General features: G+C 38.4%; 1 protein-coding gene across 3 annotated transcripts; it reads left to right on the top strand.

The window, feature by feature from the left end:
• Positions 1-1,164: 1,164 nt before the first annotated feature.
• Positions 1,165-18,918, top strand: ptpn2b (protein tyrosine phosphatase non-receptor type 2b). Of its 3 annotated transcripts, XM_026156257.1 has the most exons (11): positions 1,165-1,256; positions 1,335-1,412; positions 1,944-2,034; positions 2,123-2,223; positions 6,749-6,847; positions 8,620-8,757; positions 9,375-9,584; positions 11,289-11,450; positions 12,965-13,170; positions 13,794-13,889; positions 17,971-18,918. In XM_026156257.1, exons 2-11 carry the CDS (start codon positions 1,356-1,358, stop codon positions 17,990-17,992), a joined length of 1,182 nt encoding a protein of 393 aa, XP_026012042.1. In that variant the 5' UTR covers positions 1,165-1,256; positions 1,335-1,355; the 3' UTR covers positions 17,993-18,918. The 3 variants fall into 3 exon arrangements, with proteins under 3 accessions (XP_026012042.1, XP_026012041.1, XP_026012040.1); XM_026156256.1 differs by having other exon boundaries at positions 1,189-1,412; positions 12,965-13,161; XM_026156255.1 differs by having other exon boundaries at positions 1,189-1,412.
• Positions 18,919-20,352: the final 1,434 nt, after the last annotated feature.

Below are 20,352 nucleotides of genomic sequence, written 5' to 3'. Positions count from 1 at the left end.
TTTTCTGTCATTGGTGTAATATATGAAGAAAAATAACTCTGCTGTAATAACTCATTGCTAAAACGCCATTCATTAGTACTCCTTTTGCCTTCAAAGTTACCTTCATTTTCTTTGGCCTAAATCCAACAAGGTGCTGAAAACATTCCTCAGAGTGTTTGATCCATATTGACAAAATATTATATTATTAATTCTCCCATTCCAACACTTCCCAAAGGTGCTCTATTGGATTGGGATCTGGTGACTGTGGAGGCCATTTGAGTACAGTGAACTCACTGTGATGTTCAACAAACCAGTTTGAGCTTTGTGACATGGTATGCTATCATGTTGGAAGCAGCAATCAAATGATGGGTACCCTGTGCTCATACAGGGATCATTAGCAAAAATATTCAGATAGGCTGTGGTCTTTAAGCAGTACTTAGTTAGTAGTAAAGGGTCCATAGTGTGCAAAACAATATCCCCACCCCATTACACTATGACCAGTTATAGTCTAAATGCACTAAGTTGCTGCCATGTAATTGTATTATTAGATATTTTCTTTAATTAGCAGTTCAGCCGACATATTTGCTTAAATGAAAATGACTTTATGCTGAAACTTTAAAAATGTATTGCTTTCTAAAAGTGTGAACACTGTTATTTTCCAATTACATAATGTAATAACAATGTATCTATGTCAAAGATACATTTGCTTTTTGAATCATTGTTAAAATGTTTTAGTTTTAAATACTTTAATAAATACCCCCCCCCCCCCCTCCCGGCCCCCCAAGCAATCTTTATTTGCCTGCCAGGCTTTTAATTTATTTGATAGAGGTAATAAAACGGATTATTTGCCATCAGAGCAATAGATACTGAATGAAGCTTTAGTGGCATAGAGATATTCTGATAATTTACAAAATACTAATGTAAAACACACACACACCAACACACACACACGTACACACAACAGACAACTTATAAAAGGGAGCATGGTTAAAAAAAAAAAAAGCTTAAAAAAATGCGCACCAGTGCATTTTTAATATGAAATTAGATAGAACTCCGTGGATGTATACTGTAAACTAGTCCTTCAGACAAAGTTTTCTCGGAGTTTGACATCTTGTTTGTTCGCTAAACATCTTTGATGCATTTGATTCGTTAACCGCTGGAGGGACCTCTGTGGCGCATGCGCACCTTTCTCACTTTTGGATGACAACTGCGGCAGAGAGATAACGGACAAACACTCAGCGAGAGCTCCGCGGCGAGGGCAAGGGTTCACTGTTCGGGTAAAGGTTTCTCTGTCCTAAATAAAGTAATGAGGTAGAAAGTCAAAAAGTTAACCAACCCAACCGGCTATGGAACAGATTGGCACGGGTACGGTGAAGATGGACCAGAAGTTTGAGGAGATAGATTCAGAGGGCCGGTGGCAGAAACTCTACTCAGTAAGTCTGTTAGCATAGCAACCGCAAAGCTAACGCGGATTGTGAGTACTTAAAGCGCGCATTTATTGGAGTAAAACTAACAGTCCGGAATGCATTTACTATAAAGTTATAACCGTCTTTCCTAAATAATTTCCTTTGTAGCTCATTTTCATGATTTGCGTTATTTTTAGAAGTCGCTGACATACTTTACTTTTAATGTTACCGAAAGCTTAGTCAATGTCATAAGCCCGTGCATATGGTTGAAGCGATTAGCTACATTACATAGCTACGGACTTGTTTACACTGTTAAATCCGCTCTCCCCCCGGGAAGATCCTGCTCTTAGTTCATATGTAATGACTGCCGAAAGTTACCGCGTGTGTTTACGAGTAAACCAACTGGTTTTCTGATTGCTCTCATGTGATAATATATGCCTAGTGAAAATGCTCAGAGAGGGGCGGAACTGAAAATGTAACCGCTTGAATTTGGTACACGTAGTGATTTGTTTCATTACTTTTTCTTTTGTGTCGCTAAACCTTACTCCCGCTGTCCAGGAAATCAGGAACCAGTCCCACGAGTGTTCCTACAAAGTGGCAAAGTATCCGGAGAATCGCAACAGAAACAGATATCGGGATGTCAGTCCATGTAGGTAAACATTTGTATAAAGGCCAGACTGTTTACCTGTCAATTCACAGCCCATGCCCAAATAACATTTCCCTTATCCCACTTGCAGTCGATCACAGTCGGGTGAAGCTGAAGAACACAGAGAATGACTACATCAATGCAAGTCTGGTAGTGAATGAGGAAGCCCAGAGGAGTTACATCCTGACTCAGGCAAGTCCAAGGAGTTCTACACCATGGTTAACCCTCTGAGGTCTAAGTCATTATATGTGCTATCTCCTAACCCTAATCCTGCCCCACAAATGGTGCTTGGAATTTTATCAAACTAAAGCAAATACCTGAATCCCAAATATCTGTTGAGATGTTCAAAATATAACGCTGAATGTGATTCAGAACACGTTTTGCTTTTGTATGTACTATTTTACGTAGTTTAACAGTATCATTAGCGCATCATAAAGTGTTTAATAAGCTTCCACAACATGGGTCCACAAGATAGACAACATAATCATGGTTATTTTGTTGGCTTCAATCTGTTTTTGTGCAGTAGGACTTAGATGCCTCAAACTAAAACATACTTTACTGCTCTGTCATGTTTTTAGTTTGAAGTCTGCGCTTTTGACACAAGTTGAAACCTTAGACTCGGTGAGGATAAGGTTAAGATGCTAGGTCATCTTAAATCGGTCATGTAGTTTGGACACCAGAGTGTTAAGGATCTTGCTTTTAGGTCCATATAGTCCATTATTTATTAACACTGACTGATTATTTAGGCCCTAAAATATCTCTCTATATACACTTTTAGTTCTGTAATATTTATATGAATGTGGCTTTTCCCCCCAGTTCTTATCAAACTGTGTACATGTGGCTAGTTTGCATAATAGTTTCTGCATATGCCCTTCTTCTCCTCATAATTATTTATTATGTTAACCTGTGTACAATTACCACCCGGTTTGTTATTTAACCTCAGCCTCCAATTTCTAAAAATCCACAAAACCCAAACTAAAAGAGCTCAAAATAAATAAAGCAGGTTGGATGTTTCATTTGCTGTTAGACAGAGTTATTTGCATGTGGAAATAGACATAACACGGCACAGCAAATCCCTGAGCTGACTAACTCAATCTGTTATCACAAGAAAACGAACTTCCAGGTGAGAATTTGACTAAGGGCGACCTGTTTAGAGATATCGACTCACACTTTTACCCCCATTCTCACATCAAAGAAGAAGCAAAGAGTTAAAGTCTGCATTAAAGTGGGAACATTAGGATTTTTTTTGTAATATTCAGGTTACTGGCTTGACTTGGCAGACGTGAATAGACCTGTTTGTAAGAGGTTATTAATGAGACTTACCTCTGAATGTAACCTAACCCTGTTTGACAAACAGAAACTGAAGTGGTCCTTCTTGCTTCCAGCGCCTCCTGAGACCAAAGCTCTTGTTCAGAATACAATTTTAATTTCTCCTAGTTATTTTGGATTAATTGGACCTGACAGTATAAAAACTAAGCATCACCAAACAAAGTTGTTTTTTCTTCTTATGGGGACACTTGGTTTGTTTTACACCATAAGACAATACAGTTACCAGTGTTTGACCTTTTAATCCCCAATTACTGTGGCTGTAAAACTACAAAATAATTCTGATCTTTGAGCTGGCATTTGAATTTTCTCTCTATCCCAAAATGTTTGATGAGTTATGGTAATGTGAAGCACACATGGTAAAACCTAGGCAGAGCTGATTTCCCTGTCTGTATTCAGACTACAGTACCTTGTAGATACTACTGTGTTGCCATGATACATCAAATATTGCCATAAAGTTGGTTTTCTCTATCTTCCGGATCAGTTTGAATTTTGTCTGTAGGACAAACAGTGACAGAATTACAGTCAGTTAAAGAGTGGCTGTGAAATGGACTGGCCGCTGAGCCGATGGTATATAAAGGGTGAACTTTATTGAGCAGAGTGAAGTATAAGGTGCATTATAGCTAAAAAAGTAAACCCCCCCATATGAGGAAAGCTGGTCATAGGAAGTTCCATAATGATCCATATGTGCTTATTCAAATCCTTTACACACATGGCACACCTGTGGCGGCTTCATTTATTATTTTAGCTCAGTTGTTCCTGATATGGAGATTAGCAGTCAGAAGTAGACAGTTAATCAAAATCCACATTGTTGTTACTGAGGCAGCTGAGCTATCATATGTCTGGTTGCACAGGTTCTGAGGTCCATTACACAGATTTAAAAATACTTCTTAGTAATTCTGTTCCTTTTACTAATTCAGACATGTTTTTGTTGTTAGTTTTATTGTTTAGTTTAATTTGCTTTGCTCATCCAGCCAAAGGACCGTGTCTAATGCCACAGCAAGTTCTTGTGAACTGTGGCCGTCTCTAACACAGTTCACAAGAACCACTATTCCTCTGAGTTTTTGTCATATTTTAGTGAAATAAAATATGCGCGTGGTGATTATCTAATAGCTCTTCACTTAAACTGTGCTGAAAGTCAAGGTCACATTTTTTTGTGAGTTGTAAAGGATTGTGACGGATGAGCTACTGTGTCATTGACGTTATGGCCAATTTAAATTCAACGTCATGAAAGTCCAGTAGTGCTTATTGTATCAATATTGTGCTAATAGATGTTTACCAACACTGTCATGACCTCTCTCATCCTTTATATTTAAATTCAGGACTTTGTATTAGCATGGCAGTTTGTATAAGATATTAATATAACACTAAGATATGGTATATATTAATTATACTCGGTGTGGTCAGTATATCTTCTGTGGTTGTGTGTTTGCTAGTAACTCAAAGAACATAATCTGAAATACAGAGATGCTTTTGGAAGCAGCACGTCTCATCCAGCTTGCAGGCTGGCTGCCAGGGTTGCTGCTTGTCGGATAATGATGTCTAAATCTCTCTACCACCGGTTGTAATTGCAGTTTTGTTGAAAATATTTCCTTATATCACTAACTCTGTCAGTGATTTTTTTTTAGCCTTTACTAATTAAATCAGAATGACTGCAACAACATATTATATAATGACATTAAGATAAAAGTCATTTGAAACCTAAGAAATACCACAAGTTTGTGAAGCGAGAGAAGAGAGGTAGGCTAGAAGCTGTGAAACACTCACGTTAACAGAGTTTTATTTATCAGAAGGAACACTGATCTTTTATTGCTTCTTGAAAAGAATTAAAGGGTGTTTTCACATAATTAGCCTTTGAAATTCTTTTTATTGCTACGTTATCTGGCGTGACTAATAGTTGTTGACATTTTGAGGACACAGTTATTACAAATATCAGCTGAAATTCTCTCTTTAAGAGTCAGGAATTCATGCCACAAGAGTTGTGGTGATCATGTGACGGGTTTCAGTTGGTGCAAAACGTTGTATGAAACCAAAACCTTTACCATTGGTTCTTAACCAGACGTGCATTCTTCCTACACAGATTTGAATATTTTCAAGTCTTCAGGAAATGAAAGGACAAATGACTTCAACGGTCATCACCACAGTTAAACAGCCCGGGCTGATAAGACTCTTTATTTATGATTCTGCTCACCATGCACTGACTGCTACCTCGCTAATTTAAAGCTACTGAGCGTTTTCACGATTAAACACGACAACCCTGTATCGCGTGTTTCTCACTTCAGTAACAGATTGTAAAGAGTTGGGCCGGAGGATATTTTTGAGATGTTGACTAACAACATTTTTTAGTCTAGTCTTACACACTTGAGTTCTGTCAGTCATCCATAACATCCAGTGGGTTATTTTTTTTCACACTTTTTGTTTTCTTGTATTGCTTCTTTGGAGATGAGTCATCTGTGGTTTGTTAAAATGTTACAGCATCCCACTAGTCTGATCAGAGTCAGCTGAAAGTAGTTACACAAAGCAATCATTACACATTTAAAACTATAACCAAAATTGCAGCAGTTACTTTCCACATCAATAAATGTGATGATGATTTTTTTTTTAAACTTTTAATCCTTTAATTTTCTTTCTTTTTAATCCCGTATGTTATGTTTTCTTGGCTGTGATGATGGGCTTCTCTGTGGCTGACGACTGAAGACCGCGTAAAATGTTCCTCAGCATAACTCCAGAGAAATGGCTCGTGAGGTCAAGTTAATTCCTGTAGCACATTTAAAACAAAGTGCTGTAAAATTATCAACAGAGTTTGAAAAAAAGGCATCATAAATTGAAACTCATTATGATTGAAATGCTGAAGAATAAAAAAAGAGTTTTCAAAGAGTTTTGAATGTGTCTAATGTTGGAGAGGTCCTGATGTGAAGGAGCAGGGTTTTTTTAATATCAAAGAAATGAGCCGGTCATCTTGATGTTTAAGCACTTGTATTTTTTATTTCTGTTTAGCAGGAATGCAGCAGAGACTACTGACTACTGTACCTCTGTCTTATGTATTCTGAACATAAAGGCAGACTTTTAAGAGACTCATGAAAGACCTTTGACATTTTGATGGTTTTCAGCCCACCAATAATTTACTCAGCTCAGCCACATGGTAACCTTTAGCAGTTTTGATCTTTAACTCTTGCTGTCATGCGGCAAATCTCTGCGGCATGCTGACCATAAGATTAGAGACCAACCTCTGTGTGTTGCATGGCTAATATATTGAGTGGATCTGATGTTATTGTTCAAAGCATAGACATCACATGAATTTGTTTTGTGGACCTCCCACTCTTCCAGCTGTGTAACTGATTGAAGCGTTTGTTTGTTTTTCTGTTTATTTATTTATTTATTTTGTCCACAGGGCCCCCTCAGGAACACCTGTGGTCACTTTTGGCTCATGATCTGGGAGCAAAAGACCAAAGCAGTCATCATGCTCAACAGAGTCATAGAGAAAGGCTCGGTGAGTGTAGAGTACAGCAGATACAGATTACACTCTCTGGTATGACTTCTGTTATTCGACTGTGTGCACCCACACACAGAAATTTGCAGAAATATCAAATAGACCACAGAAAAACTTGTCAAGAGATCGACTGTTTTATCTTCAGCCACACACACACACACGCACACTTACTTGCTTGCTGGTAGTGTGAAATAATTTAAGCACTTTTTAGTGCTCATATTAAACTTTTTAAATGGTCAGATGTCAAGTAACACACCACATTTACATCCACGATGAAATATCCAATAATCATGACTGCATCCATGGATCCAATGACGTTTTCCTAAGAACTTCACAGCGAGGTCTCACAGTGTTTCGGTTTGATGTGTATTTGCAAAGGGTTCAGTTTTCCCTCGTCTCATCACAACAGTAGAGAAATTCCCACATCCAAGTCTTGACTTGACTTCAGTTGTTAATTACTTTTAAGCTGGCCCAGGCCCACACTCTCTGGTAAATATTTTCATTCAAATCCTTCACTAAGCTTTAAGTAATCCTGTTAATAAACAGGGAAACAAACAAATGGACAGACCTAAGCATCACGTGACCTCCTTGGCAACAAAAAGCCAACATTTGGTAAAAAGAGGCAGTCGGTGATGGCGATGGATAATCTCAACCCCCCAACTGAGGCCTCACAGACAGCTGTTTACTCAACAGGGTCGGTTCCTTACACATCTTAGTATCGTCCTTTTCTGTAGCGATTTTAAATCTGGCTGAAAATGCAATCTTTTGTTTTTATTTTCCAAACCAGCATTCCTGAGATGTCACAATGTGATATTAAGCCCCTTTTTTTCATAATCACAACATTATCTGATAACAGCTCTACTGTGTTTTTTTTGCCTATACTGGCATGAAACCTGAAGGAATTTGTTTTTCTTACAACACTGGCCGACAGACCTCGCAAGGATGGCTTAAGTTGTCTTTTTCGACACGCTCGTGTTACTCTGCACACACTGAAACAATAACCTGGCATCCTTATATTTACACACTGCAAAAGCCATTTTGGAAAAGCTCCATTTGAGTGGGAGAAATGTGTTTTTGTTTGTTTGTTTTTTGTCTGGATGCAGAGCTGCAACATGAAACGTGAAAAAATGTGGGTTTATAAATTTTAGAGGCTTAATCTGTATGTACTCTCGCCCTCCTCCTGTCAGCAGGATTACTGGAATTCAGTGTTTTGACAGTGTGTTCACACACAGATGTATTGAGTGGATCTGGGATGCAGCCAAACCTCTCAACTCCTCTAACTCCAGTGATCCTGCAATGTTCAGATTAAACACGCACACTAAAAGTCTGTCGTGCAAAGCAGCTGTGACCTCTCTGTTTCTCCGTAAAGCAGCTGAAGTGGATCCTGCTGGGTCATGAGATTCACTCTGTGCCGGTTTTCTTTGAAATGAAAGATACAGAGCACCTAATCAACAGATATTTTTAAACTCACAAGGATCTTCTCTGTAGATTGGCAAAGTTGAGTGATAAACTTAGACTTGCTGAATTGGAATTGAACAAGGCTTTACATTTGGCAGGGACTAACTGACATAAACGTCTACAGGAAGGAAGTACACAAATACTTTTTTTAAGCAGAGTTATACATGTTTTGTGTCATGTGACGTTAGCGTCAGTGTCACCGGGTAGAATTAAGAAGATATTTGACTGCAATGTGTGTAAAGTTATTATTCAGCGTCCCTGAATAGCCGCTTCTACTTCTCCTTTTAATGTGTGTGTTTCCTCTCATGTGATAGGAAAAGTGTGCCCAGTACTGGCCCACAGCAGAGGAAAGGGAGATGGCCTTCAGAGACACACGCTTCTTGGTCACACTGCTGTCAGAAGACACCAAGTCTTACTACACCACCAGAAGGCTGGAGCTGCAGAACATTCAAGTAGGCCACAGCATTACTCAGTGTGGGGAATTACCAGCAAAAGGTGGCGAAGGAGAAGTAAAATTTAGAGGTTTCACACCAAAGATTTGCCCTTATTCACTAATGACACATATTATTATTATGTTTTGTTTTTTTATCAGATTTTTACAAAGCTTTTCTCCCACGCAAACAAAGGTTTTGCAGTGTGGAGGTGGGAAGATGTCGATGGAAAATGTAAATGAGGTGCAAACGATGCAAGAGAGCAGTCTGATACGTTTTAAATAAATGGCAAATGCACAAAGTACAGCGTAAAATCAAATCATTTAATTTTGAGTTTCTGTAATCCTCCAGCTACTTGTTTCATCATATTTAAAATGAGCGCCAAAAGGAGCGTTCTTAATGGAAATTTACAGCCAAGTTTATTTTGCTGGATTGGTGTTTTTTCAGGAGCAGGTTTATTCAACAAAAAGAAACTGAAAGTGTTGTTGCTGACTTGTTTGCCAAGTCCAGTTCTTAAACTGAAGTAACCTCCAGTTACCCCAGTCAGCACTGATAAAGACAACTGAAAGTGTAAATACACATAGAGCAAAGTTTTAGAGTTTAACTGCTAGTGAGCCCTGCTTTATCTCCTTTCACAGACAGGGGAGAAAAGGGAGCTCTACCACTTTCATTACACAACGTGGCCCGATTTTGGTGTCCCCGAGTCCCCGGCTTCCTTCCTAAACTTCCTCTTTAAGGTGCGGGAATCTGGAGCACTGGGCACAGATCAAGGACCAGCTGTGGTGCACTGTAGCGCTGGAATCGGACGCTCAGGGACGTTTTCACTAGTTGACACATGCCTGGTCCTGGTAAGTCCTGGGTCTTTGTTCTACGCAAGCTCCGACTGAATGCGTTTCATGTATTTTTGCTACCTCCACCAAGGAGATTATTTTTGTAGTAGTGTTTGCGTGTGTGTCATTCTGCCTGTAAGCACAATAGCTTGAAAAGCTTTGAATGAATTTTGATAAAACTTTGTAGGGGTGTAGAGTGGGGTCATGTTAATGGTCCATTAAAATTTGGCTTACATCCACCAATGTCTTCAGGGTCAACATATTGATTTAATGGTCGAAAATTACTAAAAAAGCTTTATAACTTAGAAGCTACAAGTCTTAGAAGCTTGCAGTGTATTGTCAACATATAGAAAGTATGGTATATAGAAAGATTTATCATATCATGCCACATTTGACCTCTGATCTTTCCTTCACAGTCAACAGATTGAGCTAAAGGTCAAAGAGATAATAATGCTATATAGAGATATTTTAAAATGTGTTTATTACTGCCATTGTTTGTATTGACAACATAGAGGCAGTGCTATATGGGGATTCTAAGTATATTGTTACTTTGGACCTCTGTCCTCTTCTTCAAGGTGAAATAAGGTCAAACCGCCATAAAAGATCTTTTGTGTTTAAAACTCTCCTTAAATTCTGCTGCCTTTGTTTGTATTGGCAACATTTAAGAAATGAAACTGATACATGGGGATTTTAAAAATCACTTTATAGTTTGGATCGAAGTTTAATTGTGTCCTCACTTTTACATTTCACATATGCCTTTCCTTCGAGTTGACCTCAGAATCTGTTATTTTCAATGTACTACACATTTTCTTATTTACGTTGAAAAAGGACAAAGAAAACAAAAACAAAATGAATATACACAAAATACAATACTGTTCTCTTAAATGTAAATACTGCCCAGAGGGTGCGCTGCCCTGGGCGAGGTTTGCCCTCTTTGACCTGTGCTTATTTTAAAGATTAACACACAAGTTATTATTTGACATTTGTATGTGCACTTTATGTTAAGAAATGGCATGAGCTCAGTAACTTTCGTAATGAATCTATTGGCGCTTGAATATGAAAATAATTGTGTTTGAATGTCTGACTGAAGCACCTTAAGCACATAGATATAAGAGAAAAAATGCTGAAAAAATAAAAGTGAAGTACATTTACGTTTATCCCACACTCCAAATACAACACAGTTTTGCATTTTGAGAAAACGCAGTGTAAGGGTACAAAAATATTTTTAAAACTTCTACACTGAAATTATGGCTGTCTTTGCTTGCCCTTCCTCCTAAAAGAGCACAGTAAGGTGTAGCTTTAGAGGCAGGTTTTGATAGTTTATATAACATCCTGGAAATAAAGCCTGTTGGGAAATGTCAGAAAGCTCCTTTTTCCTCTAAACCAGCTGGCAAGCTGTCACTGTGTTTGTGTTTCATTGACAGAATCTGGCAGGCTTCCAGAGTGATAATGTTGTACTGTAGTTAACCATTCACTGTCCTTATTTTATGTGAGAGTTTACTCACTATAGCCTTCCAAAACAGACAGTGCTTTGAATAAATACAGGATTAACTTAAAAATACAGACTCAAACATTCAGGTTATTTACAAGTTTATGCTGTAGATGAAAAAATAATGGAGATTAAATTGATTTGGATTTCCCTTTGAAAACATGGGTTAACATAAAGAGATTTGGGATTTCCTTCTGGTTAATGGAAATGTGTATTATTGCTGTATCTTCTAGATGGACAAGAGGAAAGACCCCTCATCAGTAGACATCAAAAGCATCCTGCTGAACATGAGGAAATACCGAATGGGCCTGATTCAGACTCCTGATCAGCTGCGATTCTCATACATGGCTGTCCTTGAAGGGGCAAAGTTTATCATGGGAGACTCATCTGTACAGGTAGCTGTTCCAGACAGGAATAAAAAAATAAAAAACAATTAGGTGACTTTCTTTCTCAATCCGTTGTTCGTGTGTAAATTTGGAGGCCTGTGTGTAGTCCCACTTTTTTAGCAGGAGTTATTTTTTTCTGAAAAAGATTTAGAATCAGCAGACTGCGAAATATTTTCATATTTTACTGGGGGCTTACTTTGTGAATTAGTCAAAGAGAGATGGTGGAATATTTGGGGATTGGAAAGCCAGGCTGACAACTTGAGATCTGAAGGCTCAAACAAAGTATTATAATAAGCCCAGTGTGAATTACAATGCAAGAAAATGATAACTAAAACATTGGTATTCTGTTCTTCCATTTAAACTCAGACTGTGTGTTGAGTCTGAGCTTTTCTAGGACACATAGATAAACACAAGTATAGCAGTAAATATAAATCAAACGCATGGTATCTGTTTACTTTATATGGAAGGAATATTATTTATCTACAAAATCCCCAAGTTGTAAATCAAGGGAACTATATTTGTCAGTAAGGGAGCCACATTATGGCCACACTGATTTGGTTGGTGTGCATCACTATGATCCTGCTGGGTGCAATGTGTTCCCAAGAAAATTATTGCTTTTTGCTTCCTGCGCACTTGTTGAAGTAGTAAACATAAATTTTTTGTTGCGCAAAAGGGCGAGTGTGCAGTTGTAAAGCGCAAACTGCGTCCAGGATGGAAACAATTGTATTATACTGCTAATACAATATATGCTAATACAATACAACTTTGACTCTTTGCAAACATCTGCACAGACAGCATGCAAATGCTAAGCTAGGCAAGACTCAGAGTGATGTTAAAGCTGAGTGCATGCAGTCCTCAGCCCAGCACCCAGAGCCTGATCTTCAACACGTAACAAAGGAAGTGTTGAGCAGTCAGACTATACCCTCCATTACTCCCTGTTGATGTTTCTACAGTAGAATCACCATGGCGATTGCCATGTAACGTGTAGTGTAACTAATTACTCCCTCGAGGGAGTAGTTAACTAACAATAAATGTGTAATACATTACCCCAACACTGCTACAAACCGAATACAAAGTCAACTTTTAGTCTTTACTTACAAAATAACTGTTTCCGTCTTTGCTCTCTGTCTTCAGCAATTATTGTGGAGATGAAGACAAGAGCAGACAAGGACACAGCAGTAATGTATTCAGAGCTAATAGGTTTAGAAGACTGCGATACACACTACCAAATTCTTCTTAAAATTTAGGTTTTGTTTTCTTTTGAGAGTCCTAAAAGGTAGACAGATTTTACATTGTATTGTCTTTGAATCCTTATCCTTGAAAAATGCTATCTGAGACAGTCCTTTACATGCAGCACCAGGCGCTCTGCGTTGTATTTACGTATTTAACCTCATAAACCTAACCTGCTCTATATACTTTTGTTGCACAATGTCATTTTACAGAGTGGAAACACACAGAATGTTTTGTGACTGGAAAAAAGTACTGCTGTTCCCATCCTGTTTGCTGTCAATCTTTCCGTGTAGAATCAGTGGCGGGAATTATCCAAGGAAGATCAGGAGCCGCTATCAGAGTCTCCCCCTGCACCTCAGCCACAGGCCAGGTGTCCGACGGAGCGGCACAATGGCAGCCAGCAGGAGGACGGAGGGGACTACAGACAGGACGGCAAAGCGCCTGCACAGTCTCCCTGCAAGGAGCAGGAGCTCGATGGCAGCACAGCACAGTCAGTACAGTGAGTCTGATAAACAAAAAGCGTGTGTAGATTATCAGCCAATAATCAGCTGATTGACCTATTACTGGTTCAACTTCTAACAAAGTATGAATGTCAGAGTGAGGATAGATGTAAAGTGAATCCGATGAAACCCATAAAAAATAGAAGAAAAAATTAAACTGGGATTAAAAAACCAAACAAAACAATGAAATTAACTGAAATGACACTTTGTACTTAAATTTTAAATGGCAAACTTAGAGGAAACATCTTTAGTTTTAGACTTTTTCAGTTTGGTCACATTTGTCAGCACAGCCGATTGTCATTATAAAGTGTGTTTTAAAACTGGTCTGACTTCTTTATTCTATCCCAGGCAATTACTTCCCACATTATAATAACTGAAAATACTGAAACTTACACTGATTCTAATGAGAACCAAACTGAAATGAGAAAATCCACTCTGGAAACAAATCTGAGAAAAACTAGAATCTATAAAACCAGGAGTAAAAACTGATGACAAAATGTTAAACTATACCGTCTCTGTTTGGTGTCATTTGGACTTGGCTACAGGCTACATGTGTAAAAAAAAATTTAATGTACCGTTGTTACTAAACAACTGTTTACCTGCGTTCCTCCTTTCTACGCAGAAAACGACGCAGGGAAGACAGCATCTCCAAATCGAGCACAGCCAAGACACCCCAAAGCAAGTCCAGGACAAATGACTCTGAGAGGAAGAGAAAAAGGTGATTAAAGTTTTGGTTTAAACCACTTTTTACTCTCTTTTTTGTTTTTTATAGTCAAATCATCAAGTTGGTGTTCTCTGGGATGATTTTTCATGCACCATGTCAGTACCTGCTGAAATTTGGACTGCCAAGCGTTACATATGTGTGTAAAAAATAATCAACGTGGGCAAATTTAGGTAGTCCATTGGGGTTAATTACCCCAATGGAAGTCAGGTACACCACTGTGTTGTATTTAATAAATGGCTTTAGCAGTAAGCGAGGTGTTAAAATGCATAAATTGAGGCATCGAATGATTTTGCACTCTCTTAGGTCTTTATTTTCTTGTAGACAGCGGAGAAGAATTTTTATTTGACCACTGTTACGATGTCAAATACAAGAGGATACAAGTCATTTTTCAGCTACACTTTAATTTACTTTAAGGGATACACAGGCTTTCCCAGTGTGTGACTTAAACCTCTAATAGCAGAAGTTACCCCAAGTCGGTCTTGAAACTTCATTTTTTTTAGCTTTTATAATTTTCTGTTTTTGTTTCTCATAATTCTTATGCATCGACTCCTCTAGCCTAGCCAGCTGACACACAGCTTACGTTCTCATGAAGGCACAGGTTGACACCTTATTTCTGATGACAGTGCACCTCAAGAGAAAAAAAAAAACTGCTTCTCACTGAATCACTTCTGAGAAGGCAGCCTTTGTTGTGTGACATGTCAGCGTTGTTCCAGTAATACAGGCAAAACTGCGCCATTTCTGTGAAGATCTTACACTGTTGTTGTGGTTCTCCTGGACAGTTTGGGCTGCATTTGCTGCACATGACAAGAGCTCGGCTGTCCGGCGGGGGGCGGTGTATCTTTACCCCCCTCTGAGGCAGCAACGACAACCACGGAGAGCGCGTTTAACGGACGAAATTTACCCGCAGCTTTAAAAAACAAAACAAAAGAAAGAACACCCACTCTTGTACATGGAGGTCTGTGTGTTTGCGTGTGTGCAGGTGTGTGTATGTAAGTGTGTATTGCTGTGTTTTCTCTTGGGGTTTTGTTCTTCCTTTGATGATTTGCTTGGCTCTTGTGGTTTTGGAGTTGTTAATTTTGGCTGCACTCTAGCATGCTGCGCGAGTGTGAGTACATTTGTGGTTGTTGGTTTTCGAAACTCTGAAATGTCAGGTTCGGTTGGAACAATGCAAAATGCTAATTATTATTATGCATCATATATTTGAATTTGCCGTCAGCGTTTTATCTCTGCAGTAAACCCTGTCAAGAAAGTGGGCGTACGAAAGATTAATCAACAACCTCTGCTTTGAAAATAAAAGTCATGCAAGGAAGGAGGCCTGGAAAGAGAAGGCAGAAGCATAGATTGTCCCTTGGCAGTTATAGAAAAATACATCAGTGATTGGACCTTTGATGAAGCCCTCCATCCTGCCGTTCTGACAAATGAGGAGTGGGTCTGACTGAAAACCCAGCTGAGTCTACTGATGGTCAAACGCCCACAGCTTCAGTTTTAAAATCTTGATACCTGTGCTCCAGCGGAAATCCACTCGGTGTTTTGTCAGTCGATGTATTTCTGAAATATTCGGTTGTTGTAAGCAGCTGAAAGTGCGCCTCTATGGATCAAACGCCACATCAAGATGCAGTCAGCGCTAACTTTTGAAAAATCAGCAGTCTTAGCTGCTCACAGCAGTTTGCTTTCTGTTTTCACAAAGCTCATTTTAAGCTATTTGCTGGCTAACACACAAAATAAGCAGCACTGCCAAAGTAGCAGTGAAACACCAGAAAAGCTTTTTTTTAAAAAAGGCTCTGGTTCCAGATGTGAATTTCCCCATTCATTTTCTCTATTTACTTTTCCTAAAATCCTCATACTGAGAGTTTTAGGCCTTGATCAAAGCCAAACAACCCATGAGGTAAAGCATGACCATAAAAATCTTTGTTTGGGATCACAAAATTAAAGGAAAACAAAAGAAAAAAGGTGCATTACTGGGTACACAATTAATGGTGAAGAAATTACTCGTCCCAATAGTGCAAAACCTAATCAAACTGAATTCTTTTCATTTCTGTATTGCTGTAAAATTTTTCAATTTAAGATTGTGGGTAGGCTAGTTTTGTTTTTTTGGTTTTATGGCCCATAATCAAAAATCCTCCTGGAGAACATGAATGGGATTTTTACTTCTGGAACCTCACCTGTGTCATTGTAACATTTGTGAGAGGAAGCAGCCAGAAGTGCATCTCAAACACACAAATCAAAGAGTTCAAAGATATATTGATGTATTTTCAGGATGATAATTAAAAAACAGTCTAAAGAGTACACAGCTGATTGCAGCTGCCTGTGGCTCTGCTAAGGCGTACCCTGATTTGTGATCCTTTTTCTTCTAACTTAATGCAGACAGTAAAATATATTAAAATAATCTTGTTGAATTCAGAAAGCCTCCCTAAACAGTTGCCCCCCACATAGAAAGAATGCAGGTTTAAAGAACATCTGCTTTGGCTTAACTTTTTAAAATAATGAGTGGATATGTCTGGATTTGCTGCATGTTTTTTCTATCTTGAGGACTTTATTGTGTCTGTTTTCCTAGTGGATTTGTGTATTGTGAAGTGCATCAATTGTGTTTTGGACTTTATAAAGTTTGAATATTAAATCAGCAGCTTTTCTTACTTAAACAGGCTGGAAGATCAAAAACACTTCCTGTTGCTCAACTAACAACTAATTTTTAGATCGTTTTCTTTTCTTTTTTCTTTGCTTGTGTGTCTGGAAATAGTTGAAGTGCCTGTAAGTTACGTAAAGCGCTTCAGTGTTTACTTCTATCCAACCAACAGTCCCAGACCTCAAAACGGAAGAGGCTGAAACTACACACATGTAGTTTGATGTGTTATTAAAGCAGTCAGAGTTAATGTAAGTGTAATTTCAGGCCCGACTCCAGCTCTACAGCAGTCATCTACGTTCTTCATTTTAGCACTGATCATTAGATCTAATGGAGAGGGCAACTTTTGCTTTACTTTACAAAAATATTGAACATTTCTCTGCGATGTGGGGAAAAGCTTGGCTGTATCCGTAACATACCATTGTTGGTTGTGATTACACTACGTCTTTACCCTTGCACGTTGGAACTGGAGGAGCTGGTTTGGTAGCTCACTTTGACTCTATGACTACATACTACAGTTGTGTGCAGGGCTTTTCCTGCCTAGAGGAATTTCTGGCACCCTCCAGAAAGTGCAATAAAAATCACTGCCATTGTTTGTTGAAATAGAATTTACTCGAGCATGATAGACTTGAATTAACACAGACTCCTTACCTTTACTGTACTCTGGGTGCGGCTGGGTACTACACTGTAGCATTTCTGTATACCTGAACTTCAGTAGTGTGTTGGTAACGTTCCCCACAGAAGCACAGATTCATACAGTACCACAGCCAAGTGTACGCATCATCAGCAGCACAGGGCAAACCACACCAGCAGTCGAAACACGAGCAACTTCAGCAGCTGGATACTGTTGGAGGTTGGCCTTTTAAAACAAACACTGGGCACTGAAATATCATATTGGTATCTAAAGTCTTTCACATGCAAGGCAATGCAAAGCTAGTCCTAAAAGCAAAGAACGAAACAGGGATGTCTTTGGACGCTTTAAAATAACGAAACATTTTCGTGTTTCAGCTGCAAGCTTCTGAACCACTCGGGGGTTTTCCTGGCTCTCATCGAGCCTTTGGAGGGTACATAAATATGATTGGTTGAGACAAAGACCTCAAGTTACAAAAGGTTACTATGGTATTGCTGGCCATAAACAAATAAACAGTTGTGGTGATCTTTTTCTTTTGGGGGGGATTTTTGTATGCAGGAAACCCCCTGTGAGTGTGACGAGTTTTATTAAGCATAACAGCTGCTTTTGCTGCTCTGATAGTCGGTCTGATGTTGATGTGATCAAAGTGATCTTTAGATTCCTGCTTTCTGCGGTTTCATCACGGCAGCTCGGCCAAGCCTAAGATACTAACGGGATTTTTCGTAGCACGGCTTCCTTTGATCACTCTTAAGCTTCACTGACCGACAGAAAAAAGTTTTTTTGAGTTTAACAGGAACTTATTTTTCTTTATTTTCTTTTCACAGGGCGAAAACCAGCGACTACTAACCACCTCCACCTGTAGCCACAACTCTGGCAGCAAAGCCAACATCGGCAGGGAACTCCAGCTCTCTCCCAATCTTCCTCACCTCCATGTCCTCAGCTAGCGCTCCTTTTCCTTTTCATTGCTTGTGTGTCTTTTTTTTCCCCTTGCATACCGGCCTATCATCATTAGTTAGAGCCAACATTTCTGTTTCTTCTACCATCAGGAACACATCACGTCCACCTCCGGCTCACCTTTCCGATCTCTCATCCTCATTGTTTACAGTGGACACTTTGACATTCGTTTAAAGACAAGCACACCAGCGCTTTACCCCTCTGGCCACACCTCAACCTTAAACTGTCAATGCTGCTTCCGGAGTCAAAAGATTTGTTTTTTCTTTCTCTCGCTCTCTTTTTTGGCATTAATAATATTATTTTGCAGCTTTCTCATTCTTTTACGCTCATTTACATTCATGAAATTCAGACTGAAAATAGGGGCTATGCATTGCCAATTTGTAATGCTGTTTATATGTGTATTTTTGGAAAAGGGTAAAAAACATTTTTTCAGAGGCAAAAGTAAAAAATGTTCTATTTTTTATAATAAATTACTTGAAGTTTTTCAGGTGATGTGGGGCCGGCTGAATGAAACACACTGTCTCGCTCCCATGTGAGAAATTCAGTGACATGTAATGTTTCCATGATGTACATAGTGTTCTTCTTTTTTTTTTTAAGAGAGATGTGTACAAAATGACATATTTTTGCTTGTAAAGGAAACCCTGAATACCAAAAGAAGAAGAAAAAAGGACGAAAGCTTATGTTACACACCTGGATAAAGTAGAAAGCTGATTTAAAGCTGACTTGTTCTCCTTTTGAAACAAATTGTCTTAAGTTTGTTTTTGTTTTTTAGAGTGTAATCTGTAATTAAAACTGGTATCATCTAGTTTACATACAAACTGTTCTTCTGTGGTTATTTATCTACAAACCTGTTGGTTTGGTGCTATATTAATGAAATATAACAATAATAATAATAATATTAAAACAATAATATATGTCTTCTTTTGGATGAAAAGAAGTTGGATAAATTGGAAGAATTAGTATTTGGTTAGCTAAAATTATCAGTTGTAAGCTAAACGAAGATTACAAAGACACATAACCATCCATAAAATTATATTTAGTCATTTTTTAAATGTAATTTTATGATGATTTGGTGTTCAAGATGTAAAACTAAACATTTTTAGTAGCAGGAGGATAGATTTTTGTCAGTTTTTCCTTTAGTTTTCATACTAAGCTAAACTAGCAGTATGTAGGTTGTTGCCCACAGTGGTTGTAAATGCTGAGACCCAGTAAATATAGTAAGAGCTATACAACAGAAAAAACCCAGTTTAAAATAGTTGTGTTTGTCCATGAACAATTTATTGTGTTCAAATTTTATTCTATGTTGTATTTTGTTGGTTTACTTCCGTGGCATCTTATAATCTTCTATCTAATTTCAGGATGTGAGAGAATCCTAAAATTTAGGATAAGAAATATTGTCAGTATTAAAATATTTGAATTAAAAACCTGAATTAAAACTATATAGAAAACAAAATGCAGCTTCTTGCTTAAGAAATGGGACGACTAATAAAAACAAGACTTGGAAGTGGGCGTGGTCAGCACCAGAAGCAGGCTGAACTGCTGATGACAGGACAGTTTTGACTGTCTCATTGTTGCAGCAGATTCATCAGACCAGGAAATATACTTCCAAATTTATTCTATTGTTTAGTTTTGAAGCCTCAGTTTCCTGTTCTTGGCTGACTGGAGTGGCACCCAGCGTGGTTTGCACTTCTGCATATCTCATTTGTAACCAGTAATTCTGAGTTACTACTGATTTCCTGTCAGCTCAAAGCAGTCCTCTGCTTCTCCTCTGACACCAACAAGGTATCCAGAAAATCACTGGATATTTTATCCTTTTCAGACCATTCTCTGGAAACTCTGGAGATGGCTATGTGGGAAACTCCCAGCAGATCAGCAGTTTGTGAAATACTCTGACCAGCACGTCAAACAACCACACCACATTCACCAGTGGCTTAAATGATTTTTCTTCCTCATTCTGAGGCTTGTTTTGAACTTTAGCATGTCATCTCAAGCATGTCTACATGCTTAAATGCACTGAGTTGCTGCCGTGTGATTGATTGATTCGATTATTAGAGCAATTGAAAAGGTATAACTACAGAAACAGGTGAGTATCTTTTGTACCCTAACAAAAAAATAACCAAAACAATATTATTTTTTCCTCTTCTTCAATGTGGTCAATTATGCCTATCAAATAAACATTAAGTGGCTTGTGTGTACATATTTAATAACTTATTTATGCCTAAATGGCACTTAGTAGAGTGCTTTTATTACAA

Source organism: Astatotilapia calliptera, chromosome 22 (assembly GCF_900246225.1).
Source record: "Astatotilapia calliptera chromosome 22, fAstCal1.2, whole genome shotgun sequence".
In the NCBI taxonomy this organism is placed as follows: domain Eukaryota; kingdom Metazoa; phylum Chordata; class Actinopteri; order Cichliformes; family Cichlidae; genus Astatotilapia; species Astatotilapia calliptera.
Note: the sequence above shows the minus strand (reverse complement) of the source record. Positions and strands in the feature narration are given on the sequence as shown.

What these genes read in the sequence shown, in the direction of transcription:
- ptpn2b (XM_026156255.1), top strand. Translation starts at nt 1,326, where the DNA reads ATGGAACAGATTGGCACGGGTACGGTGAAGATGGACCAGAAGTTTGAG. An exon ending in GAGTCATAGAGAAAGGCTCG is followed by an intron (nt 6,848 to 8,619) that starts GTGAGTGTAGAG and finishes CTCATGTGATAG; the next exon opens with GAAAAGTGTGCCCAGTACTG. An exon ending in AGCACAGCACAGTCAGTACA is followed by an intron (nt 13,171 to 13,793) that starts GTGAGTCTGATA and finishes CTTTCTACGCAG; the next exon opens with AAAACGACGCAGGGAAGACA.